Genomic DNA, 26796 nt, shown 5'->3' with positions numbered 1-26796 from the left:
TGTATACCTAACCTGCTCATCTTTGGATTGCGGGAGGAAATCCATACAGACATGGGGAGAACGTGCAAACTCCATACAGAGAGTTGCCTGAGGCTGGAATCAAACCTGGGTCACTGGTGCTGTGAGGAAGTGTGCTGACCACTGAGTCACCATGCCACCACCAATGGCAGAACAGGCTTGAGGGGCTGAATGGCCTATATCTGTTCCTATTTCTTGTGGTCCTGTGGAATCCTCACCACAGAGCACTGTGTTGTATGAGGATGTCTGCTGAATCATACTCCACAGGGAAGGTGTGATGTTATCCCCTTTTTTGGGGAAGGGATCTAGAGAGCTCACTCATTCTGGCATGGGAGCAGAAGGTCACTTGCTGTTCTATTGAGAGAGACCCTTGCTTCAAACAAGACATAGAAATTGCACATGAACAGCTAAGTGAAAGTGACATTGATGTGATAGAAATTGTTATAGAGATGGCAAGGCTAACCTGGGCCATGGGTCTTAGTCCCTTGATACCAGAAGCTGTTCCCTCACTTTCTCTCAAACAACATCCTCAGAGTGAGTGACCCCTGGACACTCTTAATCCTTTCAGGCCCATACATCCTTACCCAACAATGCCTGCAACCTGTAAATGGCTAAGACTCAGATATGAAAAGAAAGATTTGTATTTATATAACAGTTTTCATGCCTGCTGCATATCTCATGGTGTTTTCAAACCGATTGCAATCTCTGTTGTAATATTGGGAACACAACCAGCTCTGACAAACAGCAGTGTTTGTGAGACTCTGACTGAGGGGTCAATGTTGAGCAAGCTGCTGGAAGAACCACCTGTTACTCTTCAAATTTGAAGCTGAGAATTCTTTACAACCAACTGAGCAGCTCAATCAGGTCTGAGTTTGACATCCCATCTGAATGACACATGGGCACAGATCTTGTGCGATCTGCACGGACAGAAATTGAAACTAACTCATCTCCCTTCCTTCCCCAATCTCCCACAACTACAAATAAATCCTGTCGTCCCTGACCCCCTCTGAAACTAACAAACAGGTTGAATGGGAAATTAAAAACAAAAGAATTGTGGATGCTGTAAATCAGAAACAAAAAGTGAAGTTGCTGAAAAAACTCAACAGGTCTGGCGGCATCTGTGGAGAGAAATCAGAGTTAGCGTTTCAGGTACAGTGACCTTTCCTCAGAATGGTTCCGAGGAAGGGTCACTGGACCTGAAACATTAACTCTGATTTCGCTTCACGGAATCTGCCAGACCTGCTGAGCTTTTCCAGCAACTTCACATTTAGTTGCAGTTTGAATGGGAGGATAGCTAATAAAAGTAGAAAATGCTGGAGAGACACATAGCAATCAGTCAGGGAGGTTGGCACCATTTGTGGAGAGAGCAGATGTATAACCGCACACAAGTAGTACAAGAGCCTTACTGAGAGATAATGGAGCAAGCAGTCTCAGGGATAGTATATGTGCAAAATTAAACGTCAAACGATCCTGATAATTTAATAAATACTTGTTGAAAATCTTGAGTTATGGATATACTGCACTCTTCTTTTCTCTATTAAGCATTTATAGATTCATTTTAGCGTAAAAGTGTCCAGTTTGTAGGGAATTATCAACCCATTTGACTTAAATAAGGTACAATCATAAGCTAAACGAGTATCTGTTGTGACCTCCCCATCAAGATATTTCAGATTAGTCTCTCAATCTGTGGGTAGCAGGTACTGATCTAAAGCACACCAGCAAGTGTCTCTTATTGTGGGCAGAAGAACAGGTGACAACAATTAGTAATCTTGATTATTGACTTTTGAATTTTGCTTCAACTTGGCATTTAATTTTATTCTTGGGGTGGCACAGATGATATACGAAGCGAGAGTGGAGTGGGTAGGACAATATTCATTAAAGTTTAAATGAATTGGGACGGGGGGTGTCTCAGAGAAAAGCAAAAGGATGTTCCCTACATTTCCATGCCACGCCAAAACATTCGGAGAATATATTGCGAAGAAGACACAAGGAAGCTACAGATGGCTACAGATCAATTGGTTGAGTGAGTGGGTAGAACTCTGGCAAATGGACTGTACTGTTGGAAAATGAGAAATTGTTCACTTTGACAGGAAGAATGAAAAAGCAAAGTGTTAATTAAATGGACAATGGCTGTGGGATTCCGGGGTGCAGAGAGATGTAGGTGTTCTGACACGAGTCACAAAACATTAGGATGAAAGTATATAATAAAAGTTGATAAAATGTGGAGCAGGAAAAGTGGAGCAGGAAAGTTTCAGCAGAACCTGATGAAGTGTTCCGACCCGAAATGTCAACTTTCCCGCTCCTCTGATGCTGCCTGACCTGCTATACTTTCCAGCTCCATTTTTTTTTATCAATTCTGACTTCCAGCATTGGCATTCCTCACTGTCTCCAAGTAATCAAAGTTATTGCATGTTCTCCTTTATTAAAAAGGCATTGAACATAAAAGGATTTTATGCTTTTGCTAGACAATGCATTAATGGGGCCACATTTCAAATACTGTGTACAGTTCTAAATCTCCTTACTTTAGGAAGATGTAATTATATTGGAGGCAGTTCAGAAGGGGCTTAGAAGATTGATCCTCCAAAAGAGTAGACTGTCTTCTGAGGATAAATTGGACATTGAAAGATGTGCATGTTAGGGTGGATGGGCTAAATTACTCAAAGTGTCCAGGAATGTGCAGGCTAAGTGGACTAGCCATATAATTTGTGGGGTTATGAGGATGGGGCAGGGCTGAGGAACTGGGTGGGATGCTCCTCCAAGGGTTGGTACAGATTTGATGGGCCAAATGGCCTCTATCGGCACTGTGGGCATTCAATTATTCCGTGATTCTTTGCTTGGCTTATTCCCACTGGAGTGTAGAAGAGTGAGGGGTGACTTGGTTGAAGTGGACAAGATTGTTAATGGTCTTGACAAGGTGGACACTGGAAGGATGTTTCCTCTTGTGGGTCGGTCCAGGCCCGAGTCTGTTGCACTGTTGTAGGATTTGGGATCACCCTTACAGCTCGGATTCGGAGCTTGTATTTCTATCAGAGGTTTGGAACTCTCTGCCATAGAATTCTGTGGAGGTGTGCAGTTGTTGAATATTTTTAAGACAAAGATAGAGAGTCTGTCATGAAGCAGGGCAATCAAAGATATTGGGTTAGGATGAGAATGTGAAATTTGAAATACCAACAGATCATCTTCCTGAATGGTGGGCCAGACTCGAGGGCTCGAATAGCCTAATTTTGCTCCAATTTCTTATGTTCAAACATTTGCACATTGCCCCACCAATTCCATTACAAAGGTTGCAGCCTTTCCTCCACCAAGGATATAAAAGTATGGAACACTTGGCATTGAAGCTGATATGTAACACAATAATCAATTTAACTGTTCACAATGAATCACATTCTGATGCATTTGTCACCTTAACTTTCTCTCACATCAATGAAAGATCATCCTTAAACATAGGATTTAGCTAAACTCATTGACACCTCAAACATGTCTTTCCATTGTGCTCTATCATACATCAATCTACAACAAATTTCATTTATATAGAATCTTTAAAGTAAGAATGTGTCTTTAGAAACTTCACAGGAATGCAGCTGGTTTTAAAAAAAACAATATTGAGTTGAAGGACTTATGAAAGCAGTGAATGTTTGGTTTGGCTGAGGTGGCTATGTTTAATGGGGGAGAGGATGAGGGATGGGGATGTCTAGGAAAGAAATTCCAGAGCTTCTGGCCTTGAAGGCCCCAGTGTTCCTGGTGGGATGAAGGCAGTGGACGCGCACAACAATCCTGAATTACTGGAGGTCTGCACAGCTGGAGGAGATTACTGAGGGGATGGGGCAGGGGATGGGTGAATTTTCACAGAGGCAGTAAACCTCTTAATCTGTACAAAAATGGCATGAGGGCCTGAATTTGGAAGTTTCACCACACCCCCCAAACAAACATTTACCATTGTTACAGGGGTGATTAGGGGTGGTGTGGGAGTCAGGTTGGTGTGAATTGACAAGTCTCTCTGCCTCATACCAGAGGTAAGTCCCAGAAAAAATGTCTGTGCACTTTCAACCTGGTCAGAGATTGTATAGAGCTGCCAAAGGTCTTTGAAAAAGTAAGGTACCCTCTTGTTTATCGTCCTGTGATACCTTTGGGAGAGAGAAGTCATCCTTTGGTTGAGGTAAGGTGGCCTTTGCAGCTGTTAAAAGTAAATATGAATCTATATAAATCGTGAATAAGCTCATAAAAAAGCATCTGTGAAAGACACCTTAAAACAAACCTTCCATTTCAGCGAGCAAACTTACATCCGGAACCTCAACCTGAGGTACAAATCTTTTCAAAACTCGCTAACACTTTTAAAGGGATTGATCAAGCTTTTAAAACTCATGCCCTTTAAATATTTGAAAATGAAATTAGTAGTTTTCTTAAAAAAAGCCTGCTTTTTCACCATGATTGTTCACATAAGTCTGAAGGTTTTAATTATAAGGTCAGTGTTTTATGAGCGATTTCATAGCCATCCATTATCACAGGGGGGTACCTGTCAATTTACAATTTCATTGACTGCTCCGCATGAAAACAAACTCTTTAAGTGGAATCGTGAATTCTAATAATTATTTGTACAAGGAAGTTAAATTTACAAATAAGGTTTTTATCAATAAGAATGTTATTTTTGAAATTGCAAGGTCATTTAAGACTCTTAAGAAGTTTATTTAATCTCTACGTGGGTCCTGAGATCTCTCTGTAGTATTCTAGGGGCATTGGCAGTGTACGTATGGATACGATACATGAATTAGTAATAGTTGATACTAAGTAGAACTTAGAACAACATTGATCCATCCTCCTGAACTTTCTGGAACAAAAATTGGAAACCGAAACCAGTTTGAACAATCATTAAGTTTGCCAACCCCAGTCAGATGCATTCTTGAGGAATTTATAATTCTGTTAACCTCCTGCACAATCAATTTCCTTTCTCCACCTTAGAGCTATTTATAATAAATTAAACAATAATTAAACTATTTCTTTTCTTGTCCTTATGAACTTTCTGTCAGGGCTCTTACCCAAGTGCCCAAATAAATCTCTAATTTCTGGAAACGCTGAAGAAATTCTAGAGCATTGGCGACCTGGCATCAAATTCCAGTTTATTATTCCTGAGCTTCTCTTGCAGTAAATTTGCTGCTTTTTTTTTTCAAATATAGTCCCAACAGTGATCTTGCAAAATCAGAGCCAAAACTGGAAAATAAATATCTGACTAATTCTGATTAAAACTGGAAGAAGATCAAATTCAGCAACTGAGAGACAGACAAAAGCCAAGTGTAAATTTACATCAAAAATTGTGTGGATGCAATGCTCCAAAACTCCACACTATGGTCCTCCCAAGCCAATGGGTGGCATGGTGGTTTCGTGGTTAGGACTGCTCCCTCATAGCATCAGGGACCTGAGTTCAATTCCACCCTCGAGTGACAGCCTCTGTGGAGTTTGCACATTCTCCCTGTGTCTGCTTGGGTTTCCTTCGGGTGCTCTGGTTTCCTCTCACATTCCAAAGATATGCAGGTCAGGTGGATTGGCACTGGGAAATGTGAGGTTACAGGGATGGGATGGGATGCCCTTCTAAGAGCTGGTGTGGACTCAATGGGCTGAATGGCCTGCTCCCATAGGCAAGGACTTGATGATGAATGGAGTTTGGCTAGAAAACAAGGCTAGCTTCTGTCAACAGACAGGGGAAATTGAGAGGAGTGCATTGAAATTCCTCCTGGTTTTTGCAAACAAGACCTTGCCAAGGCACAAGGGGCTGGGCAATAAACCTTATGGGCTTGAATGCCTGGGGATCAGAATAAATTTAAACCAGCAGACTATGTGCTATTTGCTGTTGATTTTTCAATTTGTCTCTCAGAATGGATAAGCATTCCTGTCACCCAGCCCAGTTTTCCCAAATAAAATCATGCTTTTGGCTAGACTCATTTGCATCAGAGGACGCTTGGAGTTGTGCAGAGCTGGAGGCCAATGAAAGATACAGCAAAGTGTTGTGTGGCAATAGGGCAAGTAGTAATAGGAAGCTTTGATTGCAGGTATAATGTTTCTCGGCTAAATGTTATCAAGGTCACTCACCACTCGAAGTCAGAGTCCGTGCAGATACAAGGCACTGATGTAACAGCCCGATTGTACTTCTTTCCCAGAATGCACTGCGTTCCTGGGCGACGTCTCTGGTATATTCGCATTTGCCCCATAATGCAAGGCTCACCCTTTAAAGAAATCACATCCATCAGGAACTCGGAGTCAAATTAGCCATTGGTGTTATATATATCATCAATCATTTTGACATCTGATCATAGTCTTAAGATCTACCTCCAGGTAGAACAGGCCTGGATGGTGCTGAGAATTGGTGCGGTGAATTCAACAAGGGGCCTGTTGTTCACCTCTCCTGTTAGAAAAGTCAGGAATCAATATTAAAATCAAAAGGTGGCCCTGTAGCAGTGAGACCTTCTGCCCATCAAAGGAAGGTATACCTCTCCACGTGAGCTGCCAGCCAAGCTGATTGGCCAGTTGCCCCTGCAATCCCAGCAATGCCAGAACAAGCGAAGTCAGCAGGGATTCCAGAGTAAGGCAGGGCTCGGATGTTTGGACTGGGAGGGATCCAGCATCCTGGGGGAGGGAGAGGTCGGGTGGGGTTAGGCAAGAGCAAGTATTCAGGCTTTGGAGGTCAGGTGGAGGCATTCTTTTCTGGTCGGGGGAGGCACAAGGCACACTGCAAAAGGAGTCAAGCCACTCGCCCTGATGCTTCCTCACCAGGGGTCATTGAAAAGTGGCTTGCTGCTCGTGCTTACGTTCCAACACCAACTGTATTATGGTGGCAGAGGCAGAAGTGGGCCCTTAAGTGTCATTAACTGGGTGATTACAGGCCACAACTGGCCTATGGAGAAACACACAGGCTTACCCTTAGCCAATGTACGATAGAGAATATGTCAGGTGGGTAGCAGGATAATGGGTTAGCCACCTGACTCACTATGGGGTGCTGGAAAAACGCAGCAGGCCAGGCAGCATCTGAGGAGCAGGAAAATTGACATTTCGAGCAAAAACCCTTCATCAGGAATCTTCATCAGGTTTTTGCCTGAAACATTGATTTTCCTGCCCCGCGGATGCTGTCTGACCTGCTGTGTTTCTCCAGCACCACACTAATCTTGACTCTAATCTCCAGCACCTGCAGTACTCACTTTCGCCGGCCTGCCTCATTATATACGTTGGCTGTCCCATCAAACCGGGAACAGTCATGATGGGGGAGGGACGATGTAAATCATTTCCCTTTATATGACACAGGCCTGGATTAGCAATCATTAAATCAGAGTTTAAAACCTACTGCAGAAACTATAGAATCCAAATTCTGTCAGTTTAACCATTCTGAAATAAAAATTCTCATCTCAATCATCGGCATCATCAAACTATCAGCAGGTCATAAAAAACCAACAGGTCACTAATGTCCTTTAGGGAAGGAAATTTACCATCCTCACTGGGTCTGGCCTACTTGTGACTCCAGACCCACAGCAATGTGGTTCACTCTGAAGTCATTCTGAAAAGGTCCATGAAACTATTCTGGAACTGAAAACAAAACCTGCTGGAAATCAGGGAGGGTCAGCATCAGCTGTGATTCCCTGTATTTTTTTGTTTTCAGTCAGATTTCAGCATCTGCAGTAATTTGCTCCTAATCTATTCGAATAGCAACTGGCACCACCTTCTCATACTAGATGTATCAGCCTTGCAAATGACAGCCACATCTAATGAACAAATAAAGAAATGTGCAAAATGTACAACATGCACAAGTTAGAGATCAAGCAAAAATGCACTTTCCCCTGTACAGTTCTACAGAATCATCAGCATCATCTCCCAAAGGAACATAGAATCCCTACAGTGTGGTAACAAAGCCTTTTGGCCCAACAAGTCCACACTGACCCTCTGAAGAATAATCTACCCAGACCCATTCCCCTATATTTACCCCAACTAATGCACCTAACCTACACATCCTTGAACACTGAGTTAGCATAGCCAGCCCACCCTAACCTGCACATCTTTGGACTGTGGGAGGAAACCAGAGCACCGAGAGAAGGGGAGAATGTGCAAACTCCACATAGATAGTCACCCGATGCAGGAGGAAGAGGAGCCAGGCTTGCCTGCTCTCATATCAACTGGTAACAGACCAAATGGCACTTGCCAAGAGGGTATGGAATCACACTACCTGCTCACCACTCAGCCCTGGGGCAGGAGGGATGTGAGGTGGCAGGGTGGCAGGGTGGAGGAGGGGAGGGAGAGTAGAAAGGGGCATGAAGCTTAGGGAGAAAAATAATAAGCAGCAGAAGATACAGGAAATGCCCTGAGGTGAAGAAACAAGGCTTAACCCTGCACTTCTCTTTCTCTTGAAATGCTGTTCTGTTTCCTTGTGTAAAATTGTTAAAGTACAATTCAAGCCTCACCACCATCTTTTTAAAAAGTGTTCCTAGGATATGAGCATTATTGTCCAGGCCAGCATTTATTACCCCATTATTTATTGTCCCTCATGAGCTGCCATCTTGAGCCATTGCCAGCCAGCTGTGTGCTGACGCTGTGCCTTAATTATCCCAGCCCAGTGACCCTGGGAACTGGTTAGCCCTAACACAGAGGGCTGGCAGCGATAGAGCTGGGGTATGATGGTGGGAGATGAGACATGGTGTCAGTGTCAGCTTGAACAAGTGTAAAATGGAAGGTGTGCTGCTCAGATCGGTCTTGAGTTTCTCTGTTCAGCTGCTAGTTGGAATTACAGCTCAAGGAACAGTACCTTCATCTGGTAACACGGTGTTACAATCAACCTCCCGGAAGGAATTAGAATCTGTCTTTTTCTCAGGGATTGTTGAGCATGTTTGAAGTATGTGAGAGAGTAGGCTTATTTTTAGAACTAAGTTAAATAAACATTTTTTTTAACGACAGCTTGCGAGTAAAACATAATGTATAATTTTCCGGACGTATCTGCTCATCCTTCTAACAGCCCAATTACAGATGAAGAAATGCCAGAGAGTGAGGTGGTGGTAAATAGCTCATTAGGGCTGTGTGCAGATGAAGAGGGAGCCTGCCAGTTAACTAACAATGAAGTCACATGTCTCATTCAGAATGAGAATCGCTGCCTGGTCTTTGCTAACTTGTCCCCAAAGCAAAATTGGGTTTATGTTTCAGCTTCTGATAAAAGGATCAGCTTTAGTCTTGTAACTGCCAGCAGCTGGATGCCTGGCAGTCAGACCCCAAACTGAATGGTGCCAATGTCAGAACCATTTAATTCACTAGCTGGAGTTTTGCTGCTGCTGCTGGCACTGTGACTGAGATTTGTAAACTGTCTGCTTTTTCATTTACTCTTGGCCCAAGGAGGTTAGGTTACTGGAGGTGGGGACAGGGTCCTGTGGTGAAGTGGTGTTGTCCCTGCCTCTGGGCCAGAAGACCTGGGTTTAAGTGCCAACTACCCCAGACATGGTATGTCCAAAGAGGTCAACTAAAACATCAGGAGCAGGAAGAGGCCATTCAGCCCCTCAAGCCTGCTCCATTGTTTGATACAATCATGACTGACCTCAACTCTACTTTCCCACCTGCTCTCCATAATCTTCCAACCCATTATTCATTAAAATCTGTCTATCTCCTCCTTAAGTTTACTCATTGTCCCAGTATCCACCACACCCTGGGACAGTGAATTCCAGAGATTCACAACTCTTTGAAGAAGTCATTTCCATCATTTCTGTTTTTAAATCTGTTACCCATTATCTTAAAACAATGACCTCTCGTTCTAAATTGCCTCACGAGGAAACATTTTCTTCATGTCTACGTTGTCAATCCCCCTTTACCATCTCATGCACTTCAATTCGATCTCCTCTCATTCTTCTAAACTCCACCAAGTATCGGCCTAAACTGCTCAAAATCTCTTCATAAGACAAACTCTTCATCTCTGGGATCAATCTAGTGAACCTGCTCTGAACTATCTCACCTGCAACTACACCCCTCCCCAAGTGAGGAGACCAAAACTGTCGCAGTAATCCAGACACAGTCTCACTAACGCTTTGTACAGTTACAGCAACACTTGCCTACTTTCATGCTCCATTTGAGGTACAGTGGCTCACTGGTTAGCACTGCTGCCTCACAGCACCAGGGAACCTGGGTTCGATTCCAGCCTCGGGTGAAGTTTGCACATTCCCCCCATGTCTGCCTGGGTTTCCTCGAGGTATTTCAGTTTCCTCCCACAGTCCAAAGATGTGCAGCTTTGGTGAATTGCCCAAGCCAAATGCCTATAGTGTCTGTGATGTGTCATGGGAAATGCAAGGTTACAGGGATAGGGATGGGTCTGGATTGGATGCTCTTTGGAGGGTCAGTGTGGACTTGATGGAATAAGTGGCCTGTTTCCACACTGTAGGGATTCTATAGTTCCTTTAGCGATGAATGCCAAATCAGAGGTTGGAGTACATTATCTTTGGAGTAATCCTCAAAGAATTTTTGTACTGACTATTGACTGCTGACACACAGAGGTCTTGAGCAGTTGCACTTGGTTGGGTACACAATTGAACATCTACACAAGCGACAGCTGCATCTACTCACACAGTGGTGTAGTGCTCCCTCCTGATTGGCTGTGTGGGCAATGAACACTTTGAATTGCTTCTATAACTGGATGTAATTTCATTCCAGTGAAATTAGGTCTTCAGAGCTCACTGCAACCAAAGACATCGGAGCAAATCATAATTGTTCGAGAAAATGTGGTTTTCCCAGACAGGCAGAGCAGACTTTGATGAAACACAAGACGCTATGGATACATTAAAGCCCTAAGGAAGGGAACTGACTGGAGGTAGTCATGTGATCTCTTGAGCAAGATCTGTACAAAACAATTCAAAGTTTGTGTTTCTATATCTACCTGCCTACTGGGAATATTGGGTGAGAGGCTGGGTGTGGGGACATTCTGGTGACTAGGGGCAGGGTGAGGGATAGAGGATCTAACAACTCTTTCAACTAGATCAAAGCACTGGGACTCGCTGTCCCTATTGTTGTCTAGGAGCTGCTGATGAAGTTTGACAATGCAATCTCAAACTCTCACAGCAAAACTGAGTCAAGTATGGCCCTTCAACACTGAAGTGGTTGTGCTAAGTTGGAAAATCCATGAGTTGAGCTCTGCACACCAGTGGTGACCAACTAACCCACAATAACTCGATGTTTAAGCCTCCCCAGCCAGAAGGAACATTTTCTGAAAGGACTGACTGAAACAATCTATGTTCAAATGCAACAAAATCTGAACATTATCCAGGCTTGGGCTGACATGTGGCAAGTAGCCACATAAATACCAGGCAATGCCCATTTCCACGAGACAATCTAACCACCACCCTTGATGTTCAATGGTTTTACAATCACTGAATATCCCATTATCAATATCCAGATACTCATCTGGACTCACCACATAAGTAGCTACAAGAGCAGGTCAGAAGCTAGGAATGCTGCAATGAGTAACTCACTTCCTACCTCCCCAAACCCGTCCACCATCGACAAGACACAAGTCAGGAGCGTGATGGATTACTCCCCACTTGCCTGGATGCATGCAGGTCCAACAAAACTCAGGCCCAAAAAAAAATCCTTTATATTTCAATCAGCCCATCTCTCATTCTTATATACAGCAGATAATGTAGACCTTGCCTACTCAATCACTCCTCAAAGGGGAATACCTCATCCCTGGAATGAGTCCAGTGAACCTTTGATGCTCTCCCTCTTGGGCAAGTATATGCTTCCTTAGGTAGTGAAACCGAAACTGTGTGCAATGTGATTTCACATGCTCTGTGCAAGAGGGGTAAGTGCTAACTCATACTAATGGGAAACCTACTGATTGGAAAAGAAGATTGCTTCCTCCCAGGCAGCAGGAGAGTTTCGATGAATGCTTGGCTACTTAGCATGATGTGATGATTGGAGTGCCACATGGGTCAGTGCTTTTTAGAATCAATATCAATGACTTAGATAAGGGGAGCAATGCTATGGTCACTTAATTTGAAGATGACACAAAGATAGGTAGGAAGATCTGATATTACCTATTACAAAATCAATCTGCAATCTCATTAAGTGAAAAGCAAACATTTGGCAGATGGTGTGTAATGTGGAAAAATACAAAGTCATTCACTTTGGCAGGCAGAATGAGCAAAGCAGAGAATTACTCAAATGGAAAATGATTGCAAAATTCTGGTGTGCTGAGGAATCCAGGTGTAAGAGAGCATGACCCACAAAAAACTAGCATGCAGGTACAGCAAATAATTCAACATAACAGTGAGGATGATCTGCTTCAGTTACACATGAGAAAGTGAGGAGAAAGTGAGGACTGCAGATGCTGGAGATCAGAGCTGAAAATGTGTTGCTGGAAAAGCGCAGCAGGTCAGGCAGCATCCAAGGAGCAGGAGAATCAACGTTTCGGGCATAAGCCTTTCTTCAGGAATCATTCATGAAGAAGGGCTTATGCCCAAAACGTCGATTCTCCTGCTCTTTGGATGCTGCCTGACCTGCTGCGCTTTTCCAGCAACACATTTTCAGTTCAGTTACACAGGGCATGGCTGAGACATCTCAAAGACTGTTTAACTTTGCTTAACGAAGGAAGTCAGTATGTCGGAGACAGTTGAGAGGAGGTTTACGAGGTGGACCCCTGGAATGAGTGGGCTATCTTATGAGGGAACGTTGGACAGACTGGGCTTGTCTCTGTTGGAATGTAGGAGAGTGAGGGGTGACCTGATCAAAGTGTATCAGATTCTGAATGGTCTTGAGAAGATGGAAGTAGAAAAAAATGTTTCCTCTTGGTGGGTGAATTGAGAACCAAAGGTTTTGTTTTAGAGTTAGAGATCACCCCTTCAGGACAGAGATGATGATAAATGTTCTGAGGGTTATGTGACTTTGGACCTCTCTGTCTCAGAAGGAAATGGGGTCATTGAAACTTTCTGAGATTAGATTCCCTACAGGCCCAACCAGTCCACACCGACCCTCTGAAGAGTAACCCATCCAGACCCATTTCCCTCTGACTAATGCATGTAACACTACAAGCAATTTAGCATGGCCAATTCTCCCAACCTGCACATCTTTGGATTATGGGAGGAAACCGGAGCACCTGGAGGAAACCCATGCAGACACAGGGAGAATGTGCAAACTCCACACAGACAGTTGCCTGAGGTGGGAATTAACCTGGGTCTCTGGCCCTGTGAGGCAGCAGTGCTAACCACTGAGCCACCGTGCCACCCCAAGGTGGAGATACAAACTTGTTAGGTAGAAGAATCAGGATTTATGATAGATGGGAATGCGGAATTTGAAAAATAAATAAATCATTCTGGACCTTATGGAAGGGGTAGCAGTGAGGGGCTGAATGGCCTAATGGATAGGAACTGGAAAGTCTGCCTATCCAGTGTCATTGAGGAGATGGCTTATGATTCAGAGTCCCATGCTATTCTCACCCTTATCAGGCAGCAACAAAATGAAATATTGAGCAGGGGATGTGCTTTGAGGACAGACTCAGTGGTGTCTATCTATTTTAACAAGCAGTGGGCCTGTCAGTAAGTTAAGCTGTTATCATGCATGAAACAGAAATATTTATTTGATTCAGGTTCAGATCTGTGTAGGTTGAAGGCTATTACAAAAGGCTTGCTTTAGTGGGCTGTCAATTTTAATTCAAGCTGCTGTACTGACTGGTTGTCTTCTCTGACTTGTCTCAATGAAACTGCAATTGTTTTATCGGACTGGGATCTGTCTTTAGTATTGGGCTGCAAGCATCACCATTACACTGGTGCCAACTATACCCGCTGCACTGTGTACCATATGTCACTGTTCAAGAGGATACCAATTAGGTCAGGATGTGTGCTGTCAATTGGAAATTAATTAGTTTCAGCTCTAGGCAAAAGATGTCCTATGTAGCTTAATGTGCCCATTCAGATGAGACCCATTAAAGTAACTGGGACAACTGAACACAACCAGACCATGTTGGAGAGACTGGGCTGATGGAGGAGGGTACACTAAAGTTTTGTTAGAATTTCTAAATGCTGTGTGTTGAGAGGACTGTTTGTGTCTAAAGGATTGTCAACTGAATAACGTGTGCTTTCTTTCCAAGATTTTTAAGCAACACAGAATGATGGTACAGTGTATTTTTATCATGCATTATTTACATGCTGCCATCAGGCTACACAATAATAATAACTTACACTTTCATGGCGCCAGGCTATTACTTTAGGTCTGATGACCAAAAGCTTGGTGAAATTGGTAGAGTATATGACAGACAGAAAGGGAAATTGACAGAGAATCTCAGCTGGTGTGGCACTGAAGGAGTTCTGAATAAAGGTCAGTGGATTCAAAGCGTTGACTCAGTTTCTACCAGTCCTGCTGGGTTTTTCCAACAGATTCAGTTTTAGTTTCAGGTCTCCAACATCCGCAGTTCATTGCCTTATTTTAGGCAGAGTTTAGACCGTTTGGGAGAGATGTTAGGATGGTTGGCAGAGGTTAGGAATTCTCTTCCCCAAACAGCAGTTGATGTAAAATCAAGTGTTAATTTTAAAGCTGAGATTGATCCGTTTTGGTGAAGAAAGCTATCATGGCGTTTGGGCTAAAGGTGGGAAGATGGAGTTAGGCCAAAAAAATCAGCCATGATCTCACTGGATGATGAAATGGGCTGGAGGGGCTGATTGGCCCCACGCCTGTTCCTGCAGTCTGGAGACAAGCTAGTTGGTCCAACAAGACAACACCGACCCTCTGAAGAGTATCCCACCACCCATATTACTCTATATTTACTTCTGACTAATGCACCTAACCTAAACATCCCTGAACACTTTAGCATGGCCAATTCACTTGACTTGCACATCTTTGGATAGTGGGAGGAAACTGGAGCACCCGGAGGAAACCCACACAGACACGGGGAGAATGTGCAGACTCCACCCAGACAGTCAACCGAGGCTGTCCCTGGCGCTATGAGGCAGCAGTTATAACCACTGAGCCACCCATAAGGGCTGTCTTGAAAGAGCGGAAAGGGTGATGTAGTGAGGAAAGGAGCAAGGATGGAATTCGAGAACTTAGGTCCCGGGCAAGTGAAAGGAAAGACACCAGCGATGGAGCGATTAAAATGTGGTATGTTCGCTAATTATGCATTGCTGTGGGACTGAAAATGATTAAATTGAGAGGGTGTGGCCATGTGATAAGAAGAGCGCTCTATCACATAACCCAAGCTTAAAGACACTGACATTTATGACACAACATAATTATAACCTGGTAGGTAGTGAAAATGACTCTAATAATATCTTGCTTGGAAGTTTGGTGGGAGAAGGAAAATTGGGAAGTGAGCAAGGTTCCTCACCTGATTGTGGAGCTCCCATGAATGAAAATCAATCTCATTGCATCTTGTGCTGAAGATGGATCTGTAATCCACTTTAACAAGCTGCCATTCAGAGCGGTGGCTGACGTGACCAAACACACTGTCAAAGGCAACGCAAAACAAAGCAGAGGTTTGGTTAGGATCTGTGGCAGTCATATTCAAAGTTTTTAAAGTACCTAACCTCGTAACCTCTCAGTGCTTCAGATACAAAACACATTGTCAAGTTCACCGGCTGCTACACAGAGCAAATACCCGTCAATTTTATGTTCAGCAAGATTCCTCAAGATTAATGAGGTGAGTAAATAATAACGAGGAATGTTTTATAGTGTGCTGTCTTTTAGGAGGGTCTCAATGATTGCGGTGGTCAGGGGCTGTAGGACAGCAGCACCTTGCCCAAGACCAGTTGGTTCCACTTGGTCAATGAGCTCAGTGATGGACTAGTTTGCCCAAACTATTGTAATATTGAAAATTACATGATGCAATTTGTTCATTTCAGGATACGTTACCCATATACCAACAGAAAGCACCAAGAAAGGGAATAAACGAATCCATGTTTTAAACACACCTCTGATTTTGAGTGCTGTTCCAATCAGGTGACCAGGAGGGAATCAGCTCTCCTTTCTCAAACCTCCCTGATTGGCGAATCAATTGTTTATATTCCTTTCTTAGCTTGTGGCTATATCTTACTGCAATTAAAATGTCAGGAACTAATTCGCTGTAAGGAACTAATCATAAGGTTTTCTTGAGCTAAGAAAGAATAAGTCTATTACTTGGAAACCCTGAGAAAAATAAGAGGTGGCACGGTGGCTCAGAGATTAACACTTTTGCATCATGGTCCCAGGGACTTGGATTCAATTCCATTCTTAGCTGACTGTCTACATGGACGTTGTACGTTCTCCCTGTGTCTATATGGGTTTCCTCTTGGTGTGCCAGTTTCCTTCCTCAGTCCAAAGATGTGCTGGTTAGGGTGGATTGGTCAGGGGGAATGCAGGGTTACAGGGATGGGATGGGCCTGGGTAGGATGCTCTTTGGAGGGTTGGTGTGGGTCAAATGGCCTGCTTCCACATTGTGAAGATTCTATGACTGCATTCCAGCCTTTATACAGTCATTTCAATACATGCAGATACAAAGTTTAAAAGGGGATGTTTTCCAGCAGAAAGGGAAGAATATAGAGCTATTTGAGTGTCCTTGAAGCATTTGGGTTTAGACCATGGTTGGTTGGTTAGGTGGGACCACCAGCAGTGGAAAATACTTCTATATTCTGTGTTTCCTGATGTCTTTTATCAGGTATCTGAGAGTGAGAGGGAAAGAAGATATATGGTCAGGTAAGGTCTTTTCTTCATTTCAAATTAATGGTTTGACTCCATTTAAAAAAAAACACATTTCAAACCATCATAGTCCCAGATCTTAAATCAGAAAATGAAACTTAAACATTGACAGTTGTTTAAGTTTGCTTAAACATATAAGCTACTGGAGGGAATCTATGGTCATGCAAAATTATCTGAGCGAACTTTGTACCTGAAGGAAACTGAATAAAGCATTTTAGTCATTACACTGTGGCCCTAGTGGAGAGCACTCCTACCTTTGAGCCTAAAGGCTGCAAGCTCCAAATATCTGAGCAGAAAATCAATCAACGCTGACACCGCAGTGGCTTCACTGCCAGGCACTATCTGTTGGATGTAATATTTAACCAAAGGTGCGAGTTACCTTCTCAACTAGATGTAAAAGATCCTTTAGCACAATTTTAAGGAAGCACAGAATATCCCCATAATCCTAGATAAACTGGACCTCAATCAATCGCATAAAAACTGACCATTAATTGGTTAAAGATTACCTAGTGATTAACTGATCATTATGACATTGTTTTTGTGGGAGTTTGCTGTTTGTTATGTTCTCCACCCTACAGCAGTAACTACATTCCCAAAGTAGCTCATTGACTATTAAATCCTATGGCACAAAAAAACACCATATAAAGGAAGGTCAGCAGATTTGAATTGACTTGAATTAGCTTTATTGTCACATGTCCTCACATGGATACAGTGAAACGTTTAGAAGTCACCACTTACAGCGCCATCTCACCTACAAGGTACAGATTCCCAGAGAAGACAAAGAGAAAAAAAAAATCCAGTATTACAGACCTTCAAATGTACAAAATCATAGTAACAAATCAGAAAAGTAAAGAAAGAGAAAGTTCAGAACAAGAGTCCTTCCATGACAATATAATAAAGAAAAGACAAAGAAATTTAAAAAAAACGATAATTTAAGACTAAGTCTAAGTCTGGCAGCACTTGTGGAGAGAAAGCAGAGTTAACTTTCCCGTCCAATGACCCTTCTTCAGAACGGATCACTGAACTGGAAACTCTGTTTTCCTCTCTCCACAATGGCTGAGTTTCTCCAACAATATCTGCTTTTGTTTCAGATTTCCAACGCCTGCAGTTTTTTGTTTCATCTGGGGGGGGAGGTATTTTTAAATTGATTTGAATTTGTTATACAATTGGGCGGAAATAATCTAGCAAGTGAAAATGAAACACAAAATACTGTTTCCTTTGATTGGACGATTGATATAGAGGAGCTCATCAACTCTGAATTATCATCGAGAGACAAAGAATGGGACAGTGAAATTACTTTCAAATTGTTAAGGAAATGGCCAGTTCAGGCCAAAGTGGTCTTCTGTGGTTTACACTGGCATGGGGCAAATGCTGAGCAACAGAATTCATACAAGGAAAAGACCTTGGGAGTAGCATCAGTTTCAATGTCAAGGCAACACAGAGAAGCAATCAAACAGCAAGCAGAATCTTGGAATACATAATCAGAACATTATTCAGTATAAAATACAGGAGAGGTGATCCCAGTGGCCCAAATGGCCTTTTCTCATCCTGTATTTATTTTTATGTTCTTATGTTTTGGGATATCTTACACAGAAGATTAAAAATGAACCGTATTTGATGGTTTAAAAAAGCACTTACACATGCATGGATTCTTTTTCATACAGTGTCATTTAATGTCAGGTACGTGCTCCACTTAATTAAAAGGATTGAACACAATTGGAAAACGTTCAGGACAAAAATGAATTGTTCATGGTCTTTGCATTCCTCAGTGGTAGTTGAAATAGAATTTGACGGCTGTGAACGGACATGCATTTGGGGCTAGTAACTGAGAATCTGTATAGCTTCATCAGTAGATTGCCAGCTGAATGAAATAGACTGAAATATAATGGACAGGTACTTCAGTTAATTTTTAATAATTCATTCACAGGATGTGGGCATCACTGGCTGGGCCAGCATTTACATCCAATTATTAATTACCCAGAGGGCAGTTAAGAGTCATCCCCATTGCTGTGGGTCTGGAGTCATATGTAGGCCAGACCAGGATAGCATGGCAGATTCCTTCTCTGTGGGTAATTAGTGAATGAAATGTTTATTTTTTTTCCCCAAACAACCATTTCATGGGTATCATTAATTCCGGATTGTTAATGAATTCAAATTCCACCATCTGTCACGGCAGGATTCAAAACCAGGTCCCCAGAACACGACCTGTTCTCTGGATTAATTGTCTAACAATTACACCATTGGGCTGTCACCTACATCAATCTTTTTTATTCATTTGTGGAATGTGGGTGTCACTGGCTGGGCCCAGCATTTATTCCCATCCCTAGTTGCCCCTTGAGAAGGTGGGGGTGAGCTGCCTTCCTGAACCAGTGCTATCTGTGGGTTGACCCACAATGCCCTGAGGGAGGGAATTCCAGGATTTTGACCCAGTGACAGTGAAGGAACGGTGATATATTTCCAAGTCAGGATGGTGAGTAACTTGGTGGGGAACTTGAAGGTCATGCTTTTCCTATGTGTCTGTTGCCCTTGTCCATCTAAATTGAGGTGGTTGTGGGTTTGGAAGGTGCTGTCTGATGATCTTTGGTCAATTGATTGTCATTCAATTTAACAAAACTGGTTCAATATGGACTACATTTTAAAATTGGCCTAATTTGATTAACTTGTGTTGATTAATTAACTTGGGGATCCTTTCTAGAACTAAGAAGAATCTAGAAATGTCCAGTTGCAGGCTATCTATCAGTCTGACTGCCTGATGGGGGAAAGACAAGATCTTGTCTCTTTTTCGCATTTATTTCTCACTCCATCAAACACAAGTATTGAAAAAAAACCAGAAAGCCATTCTATTTTTGGCATATTTTAACAGGTTTCTTGCAAGGCATTCAGTAAAAACTCCAAGAAGTTGACATTTGGTTTTCTTTACCAATAAGGGAATGAAATATAAAACAGAGAGCAGAAAGCTTCTAAATATGTTGTCTAGAGTTTGACAAGTTGGCTTTCAATGGGACAACTTTTTTTGCCCTGTTTTGAGCTTACACTACTGGAGTGTACAGGAGCTACAGCTGTTCTCTTGGACTTTCCACAAGCTTCCACTAAAATTGGCCCATTAAATAGCAAAAACATTTATCCCCACCACAGCTGACCCTTCTGAGGAGTTGGGTTGGTTTCAGGGGTGGGGGGAAGGGTGGACATGATGTGCTATGTTCCTCTCTCCAAGGGCAAATCATATGAATGTATGAATTGGAGAAGGCCATTCAGCCCCTTGAGCCTTCACCATTCAATGAGATCAAGGCTGGGCTGTGGTGGTACGGTGGCTCAGTGTCTCACAGTGCTAGGGACCTGGGTTCAATTCCAACCTCAGGTGACTGTCCGTTGGAGTTTGCATATTCTTCCTGCATCTGTGCAAGTTTCCCCCCACAATCCAAAGACTTGTTGGGTCCAAGGGCCTGTTTCCACATTGTAGGGATTCTCTGATTCTGTTAAGGGTCAATGCCCCTTAATACTTTTCTTTACAAAACAAATAACATATTTCTCACAGATTTAAAATTAACAACGATCCAGCATCCACTGTTGCTTGTGAAGAGAATTCCAAACCTCTCAAACCAGTGTCGAAGTACTTCCGAACATCTCTCCTGAGTGGTCTGGTCCTAATTTTTAGACTATGCCCCTAGTTGTAGTTGTTTGTCAGGTAGAACAGTGGGAGGGAAGGTTTATTTGCAGTGTGATACCAATGGGCTTGGGTTCAATTCCTGCAATAGCTGAGGTTACCATGAAAGTCTCTTTTTCTCAACCTCACCCCTTACCTAAGGCGTGGTGACCCTCCAGTTAAACTACCACCAATTGCCTCTCTCAAATGAGAGAGCAGCACCATAGTCTGGGAAGACTGTGGCAACTTTACCTTGACCTGTCTTTTCCTCTTACTCATATTGTGGACCTCCCCCTCTCCCCATGACCCTTTGGCTAATCCTTTCATTCCACAGTCAGGAATCTCGGAGTCTGTCGGTGCCTTTGGTCCCAGCTTAGGCCCATGGTGGATGGTTCTGAGCTCGCTATTCTGGAGAGATACTGATCAGAGATTCACAATGATTTCGATGGAACGTCAGCAAACAAGGAGATCTTGAAGTCATTCGAGTGTGCAAATTGGGTTGAGTGACCCCTACTATATATGTCCCAATGTATATTCCCACAGTTGAACTTTCAATGGAGAATGCCAATGTGTCAGAGTATTGACATGCTATCAACTGCTTTGAGATGTTGTGTCCGAATCCTTAAAATAACACAAAGTTGCAGCAATATTCAATTCAGTTGCATACTGAGTCCAAACTATTGCAGTTGGCACTGACTGTGTTCGGTGATCAGCGGGAGGTGATACTCTGTACAGTGAGCCTGAAGGGTCGACGGAAAAAAAATTCAATTTTCTTGACTTCCTAAATGGCTTTTTAAAAAAATGCCCATTAAGAATATCACTTTTCTTTGGGTTCATTGACTTTCAGGCTTGTGGCGTCCTGGTAGAGTCTCAGACTCTGGGCCAGAAAATTCAGGTGCAAAATCCATAATAGGTTGGTTAAAGATATAGTTCTCGCAAACGTAGTCCCTGTGTGAGGAAGCTTTCTTATACAGCTATGAAAAAAAAACTGCTATGTTTTAGCTTTGAACTTGAATTAGGGGCTGACAAACAAATTTCAATTTTCACATCTTCACTTGTTGCAAATTTAATTTTGACTGCAGCTCCTTCTCACACTCCCAGAGTTACAGAAGCATGTGACTGTCTGAAAAGCAGTGTGGGAATTCTGAAAGGTTCGAATACATCCAGGTTTCTTTCCTTTACAGTCCTTCAGCGTAAGTTAACCATTTTGAACCCTTTAGTGCACATTCTGGAGAGCAGCTGAAGTGCTCTTACTGCGAACTACCCATTCTCCTTCATCCTGCTGAGTGTCTGTGTGCAACTGATTGTTTAAGACATAGGTTTTGCCTTGTTTTCAGTTCATTCATCAGACGAGAGGCCGCAGAGATTACAGCTTTCACTTCAAAGATACACTTTATTCTCCATTTAGTTATCCCCCCATGACTTGCAACTTTGCTTCCTTCAGCCTTTTAATTGTTTCCCTCTGTAAAATAACAACGTGTTTTACATTATTTGCCTCTTTATATCTTTATAATCAGCAAAAGGGAAACCAGAGACTTGATTACCAAATGAGGAAATATCATCCCTTTGAGCTCTACCACAGTATCCTAGAGTTTACTGAAAATCTGTTGCTGTCAACGTGCATAGGACCAGAGGGCCAGCTCAGAATTAGCTACCTCCTTCAGTATAGATCAATAGTGTGCCTGAATTTCAGACACAGAAAAGCAGCCACTCCCACTTAAGGTGACATTCCTCTTGTGAAAATGCTACCCTGAAAATTCAGCAGCCTCAAAGCAATAGGATGAGACCATTTGGCCCAGCTAGTCCATTCTTCCATTTAATGTCATCGTGGACAATCTTCTACTCTTCTCACTGCCACCCCATATCTCTCAAATCTCCAGAATACAAAATCCTGCGCATCACAACCTGAAATATATTCAACGATGGAACATTCATAACCCTGTTGGGTTGAGAATTCCAAAGATTCACAACCTTTAGAGCGAAATAGTTTCTCATTTTAGTCCTGAATGTTTGTTCTCTTGCCATGAAACTGTGTTCCTCTTTTCCCGGCTCCCCAGCCCTGGGAAGCAACCTCTCTGTGTTTACCCAGTTAAACAGCTTCATTATCTGAAATAAAACAAAGAACTGCCGATGCTGGAGATCTGAGGCAATGGCAGAAATTGCTGGAGAAACTCAGCAAGTCTGGCAGCATCTGTGGAGAGAAAGCAGAGTCAATGTTTCAAGTCCACTGACCATTCTCAATAGCCCAATACTGATATACTATTAGCTCTGAAGAAGGGTCACTGGACTCAAAAATGTTAACTCTGTTTTTCTTTTTATTGATGCTGCCAGACCTGCTGAGTTTCTTCAGCAATTTATACGTTTTCCTTCAGGATCCAAAATGTGTTGAATGCTAATTCACTAAACAATGCTGAATCATGAACATCCCTCCTTGATACACTGGGACTGAGGTCAGCAGCATTAAAGGTTCTTGGTGGGAGATTTCTTGTCTCATTTGGATTCAATTCAATTGCTCATTGTGGGAGTGATCAATTCATCCTCCTGGGCAAGGCTACCATATATACTCGAGTAAAAGTCGATCTCATGTAAAAGTCAACACCCTATTTTTGGCCAAAAAGTCTGGAAATTTCCATATATATCTTGTACAGATCAACCCTGGTTCTTCACAGATAACAGATCAACGTCGGTAACCTTGTACATAAATGTTAAGAGGAAGAAATTAATTTTGTTTTTCATGCCATTATGTGTTTTGATGTAAAATTCACACCAACTTGGTGCAAAAGTTTAAGATGTATCAGGTCAGAGTCAGGTGACAACTTCCCTTTGTGTGCAGCTCAGCTGAGCTCAGTTCCTCTGCAGCACTCGTGGGATACTGTCATATTACTGTGATTTATAGAATCATAGAGATATACAGCCTGGAAACAAATCCTTCGGTCCAACTCGTCCACGCCGACCAGATATCCCAACCCAATCTAGTCCCACCTGCCAGCACCTGGCCCATATCTCTCCAAACCCTTCCTATTCATGTCCCCATCCAAATGCCTCTTAAATGTTGCAATTGTACCAGCCTTCAACACTTCCTCTGGCAGCTCATTCCATACACGTACCACCCTCTGTGTGAAAAAGTTGCCCCTTAGATCCCTTTTATATCTTTCCCCTCTCACCCCACACCTATGCCCTCAAGATCTGGACTCCCCCACCCCAGGGAAAAGACTTTGTCTATTTATCATATCCATGCCTCTCAAAATTTTGTAAACCTCTATAAAGTCACCCCTCAGCCTCCGATGCTCCAGGGAAAACAGCCCCAGCCTGTTCAGCCTCTCCCCATAGCTCAAATCCTCCAACCCTGCAAATCCTTGTAAGTCTTTTCTGAACCCTTTTAAGTTTCACAACATCTTTCCTATAGGAAGGAGATCAGAATCGCACTCACCCACCAACCCCACCGCCCCGTGGCTGAATACTTCAACTTCCCTCCCACCCTGTCAAGGACATGCAGGTCCTGGGCCTCCTTCACCGTCAAACCATTACCTCCCGATGCCTGGAGGAGTACAGCTGCAACATGACCTCCCAACTCTTGTACTCAATATCTGACCAATAAAGGAAAGCATACCAAACGCTGCCTTCACTATCCTATCTACCTGTGACTCCACTTACAAGGAGCTGTGAACCTGCACTCCAAGGTCTCTTTGTTCAGCAACACTCTACAGGATCTTACCATTAAGTGTATAAGTCCTGCTAAGATTTGCTTTCCCAAAACGCAGCACCTCACATTTATCTGAATTAAACTCCATCTGCCACTTCTCAGCCCATTGGCCCATCTGGTCCAGATCCTGTTGTAATCTGAGGTAAGCCTCTTCGCTGTCCACTACATCTCCAATTTTGGTGTCATCTGCAAACTTACTAACTGTACCTATTATGCTCACATCCAAATCATTTATATAAATGACAAAAAGTAGAGGACCCAGCACCGATCCCTGTGGTGCTCTACTGGTCACAGGCCTCCAGTCTGAAAAGCAACCCTCCACCAACATCCTCTGTCTTCTACCTTTGAGCCAATTCTGTATCCAAATGGCTAGCTCTCCCTGTATTCCATGAGATCTAACCTTGCTAATCAGTCTCCCATGGGCACCTTGACAAAAAGCTTAATGAAGTCCATATAGATCACATCTACTGCTCTCCCCTCATCAATCCTCTTTGTTACTTCTTCAAAAAACTCAATCCAGATTGTGAGACATGATTTCCCACGCACAAAGCCATCATTTTGTTTTTTTCTCTTTATTCGTTTCAGGATTAATTGGGCTTCTGCTAATTAACTGTATTTTGGACTGTAGCGTGAATTTCAGCTACTGAAAACTAGTATCCATCTAATAATTGACCCCATAAATTTAATCTTAAAAGGTAATCTAAAAAATTCAACTCTTGCTCCAGTACATGCCTCCTGTGTTCCACATTCTCCATGCACAACATTATATCCCAGTGTTAAATTCCAGTGCAAAGTGAATGGGCCAAAGGGCCTTGTGCTGTGCTGTAGACCTCTATGACTTGATGTGAAATGCTCATAGATGCCAACAGAAAGTAGCCACATGTTTCTTTAGCAGGGTGTTCTGGGAACAAATGCACAGAAACCTTAAATCCCAAAGGTGGACATAATCCATCTGATGTCCCATAAACTCCTTGCACAGCAAATACAAATCTTGAAGTGAAATTATAGCCTCCTTTGTTGAGTTTAAGGTGATGAGCACCTCCCTTCAGTCAGTAGAAGTGGCCCTCCTCAGTAATGTACAAAATGGTTTGTGTCTCTTCACATCTTCATCAGGGGTTCGTACAGAGGTCAGCTAGACAGGGGTCTTGAATCTTTTTTACAAGGATTACCATCACTGTGCTCACTCAAAGCCTATCATTCAACAGAAGGGGCCTGTCACAAGAAACTTGTTACTGACTGGTGTAGTCAGGTCCACCAGTGCCACCTGAGATGTTGTGTGTAGATTGCATTACTAATGTTTCTGACTGGTATTAGCAGGAAATGAGACCGCAGATGCTGAAGATCAGAATCAGCAAATGATCGGCAAGAAGGCCTGCTGCCTCACACCGGGTGCAATGAATGGTCTCCTCAGGATGCCAACTTGCAGATTGTTTCAGAGAACATCTCTGGGACACCCGCACCCACCCACCCCACCGCCCTGTGGCTGAACACTTCAACTCCCCTCCCACCCTGTCAAGGACATGCAGGTCCTGGGCCCCCTTCACCGCCAAACCATTACCTCCTGACGCCTGGAGGAGGAACGCCTCATATTCCACCTTGGGACCCTGCTACTACACGTGATAAATGTGGATTTTAACAGCTCCCTCATTTCCCCTCCCCCACATTATCCCAGTCCCAAACCTCCAGCTAGGCACCACCCTCCGGGCCCATCCATCACTGCACCCTCTGACCTATCACCTTCACCCCCACCTTCATTTGCATATTGCTTTCTCAGCTACCTTCTCCCAAATCTCACCCCCCTCCCATTTATCTCTCAGCCCCCGGTCAACAAGCCTCATTCCTGATGAAGGGCTTTTGCCCGAAATGTTGATTCTCCTGCTCCTCAGATGCTGCCTGACCTGCTGTGCTTTTCCTACACCACACTCTCGACTCTGATTGGCATTAGTCTATGGTGCTTCTAAAATGTGGAGAAAGGATTCCCCCGTAAGATAGTTAATGGAAGGAAAGCTCATTCTTGTTGAACAGAACTGGTTGATATATTTTCTAATTGACCTGTATGGATACATACTGGAGTAAATGGGACCTAAATCCAAGTTTCCTGGCTTCAAGGGAGGGACACTGTCACTTCTTCACCAGATTCCCTCAGACTAGGCTTATTACGTAGTACATAATCACGTTACATTGAGTGACTTTATAGTCTCTTGTAAGATCTCTTGAGGTTAGACTGAAAAATAACATTATTATCTAGTTACATGGAAGTTAGCAATCGCAGCTAGTTAGCTCCTCCCAGGAACACTCCTTTATATCCTGAGAATTCGACCTTCTCCCATAATGAGTTAACCCTTCAGGTACCAGCTCAGAGCTGTCCAAACCTTTTCCCTCTGTGACCTCATTTTGCAGTAGGAAATTTGTTCCAATCGCTCGGTGGGAGCTGGGAGTACAGGAGGACAGCTGTCCAACTCTTACATCTCAGTCAGAGCTCCATCACGGCTGTTTCTGCTTCAGAGATTGTGACCTCAATATTCCTGCTCATATCCCAACTTGGGATCCTAACTCCCCTACTTTGGGAATCTCTGCACCAACTGCTCCCTACAGCTGTGACCTTCTGTGCTTCCCATTTCTTGGTCCAAATGATGTTGGTTGGTAAATCTTGTTCAAGAAAGCTGCTCCATTCTGGAGGCTGGGACTGCAGCCAGGCAATTAGTGGATTGAACAGGCCATCAACGAGTGGCTATGTGAGCTGTAGTATGGATGGATGCATTCCATTTGT

At 43.2% G+C, this 26796-nt stretch overlaps 1 protein-coding gene across 1 annotated transcript in view; it reads right to left on the bottom strand.

Moving 5' to 3' along the window:
- LOC132826396 (VPS10 domain-containing receptor SorCS1-like) overlaps window positions 1-26796 on the bottom strand; it is an 815604-nt gene that overhangs the window by 150427 nt on the left and 638381 nt on the right. The window contains exons 16-17 of the mRNA XM_060842288.1: window positions 15335-15452; window positions 6100-6233 (exon numbers count right to left, since the gene is read on the bottom strand). Of these exons, the coding sequence (XP_060698271.1) occupies window positions 6100-6233; window positions 15335-15452 (252 nt within the window). The remainder of the gene's footprint in view (window positions 1-6099; window positions 6234-15334; window positions 15453-26796) is intronic.

Source organism: Hemiscyllium ocellatum, chromosome 22, assembly GCF_020745735.1.
Source record: "Hemiscyllium ocellatum isolate sHemOce1 chromosome 22, sHemOce1.pat.X.cur, whole genome shotgun sequence".
Classification (NCBI taxonomy): domain Eukaryota; kingdom Metazoa; phylum Chordata; class Chondrichthyes; order Orectolobiformes; family Hemiscylliidae; genus Hemiscyllium; species Hemiscyllium ocellatum.
This window is presented reverse-complemented; position numbering and strand designations above follow the sequence as displayed.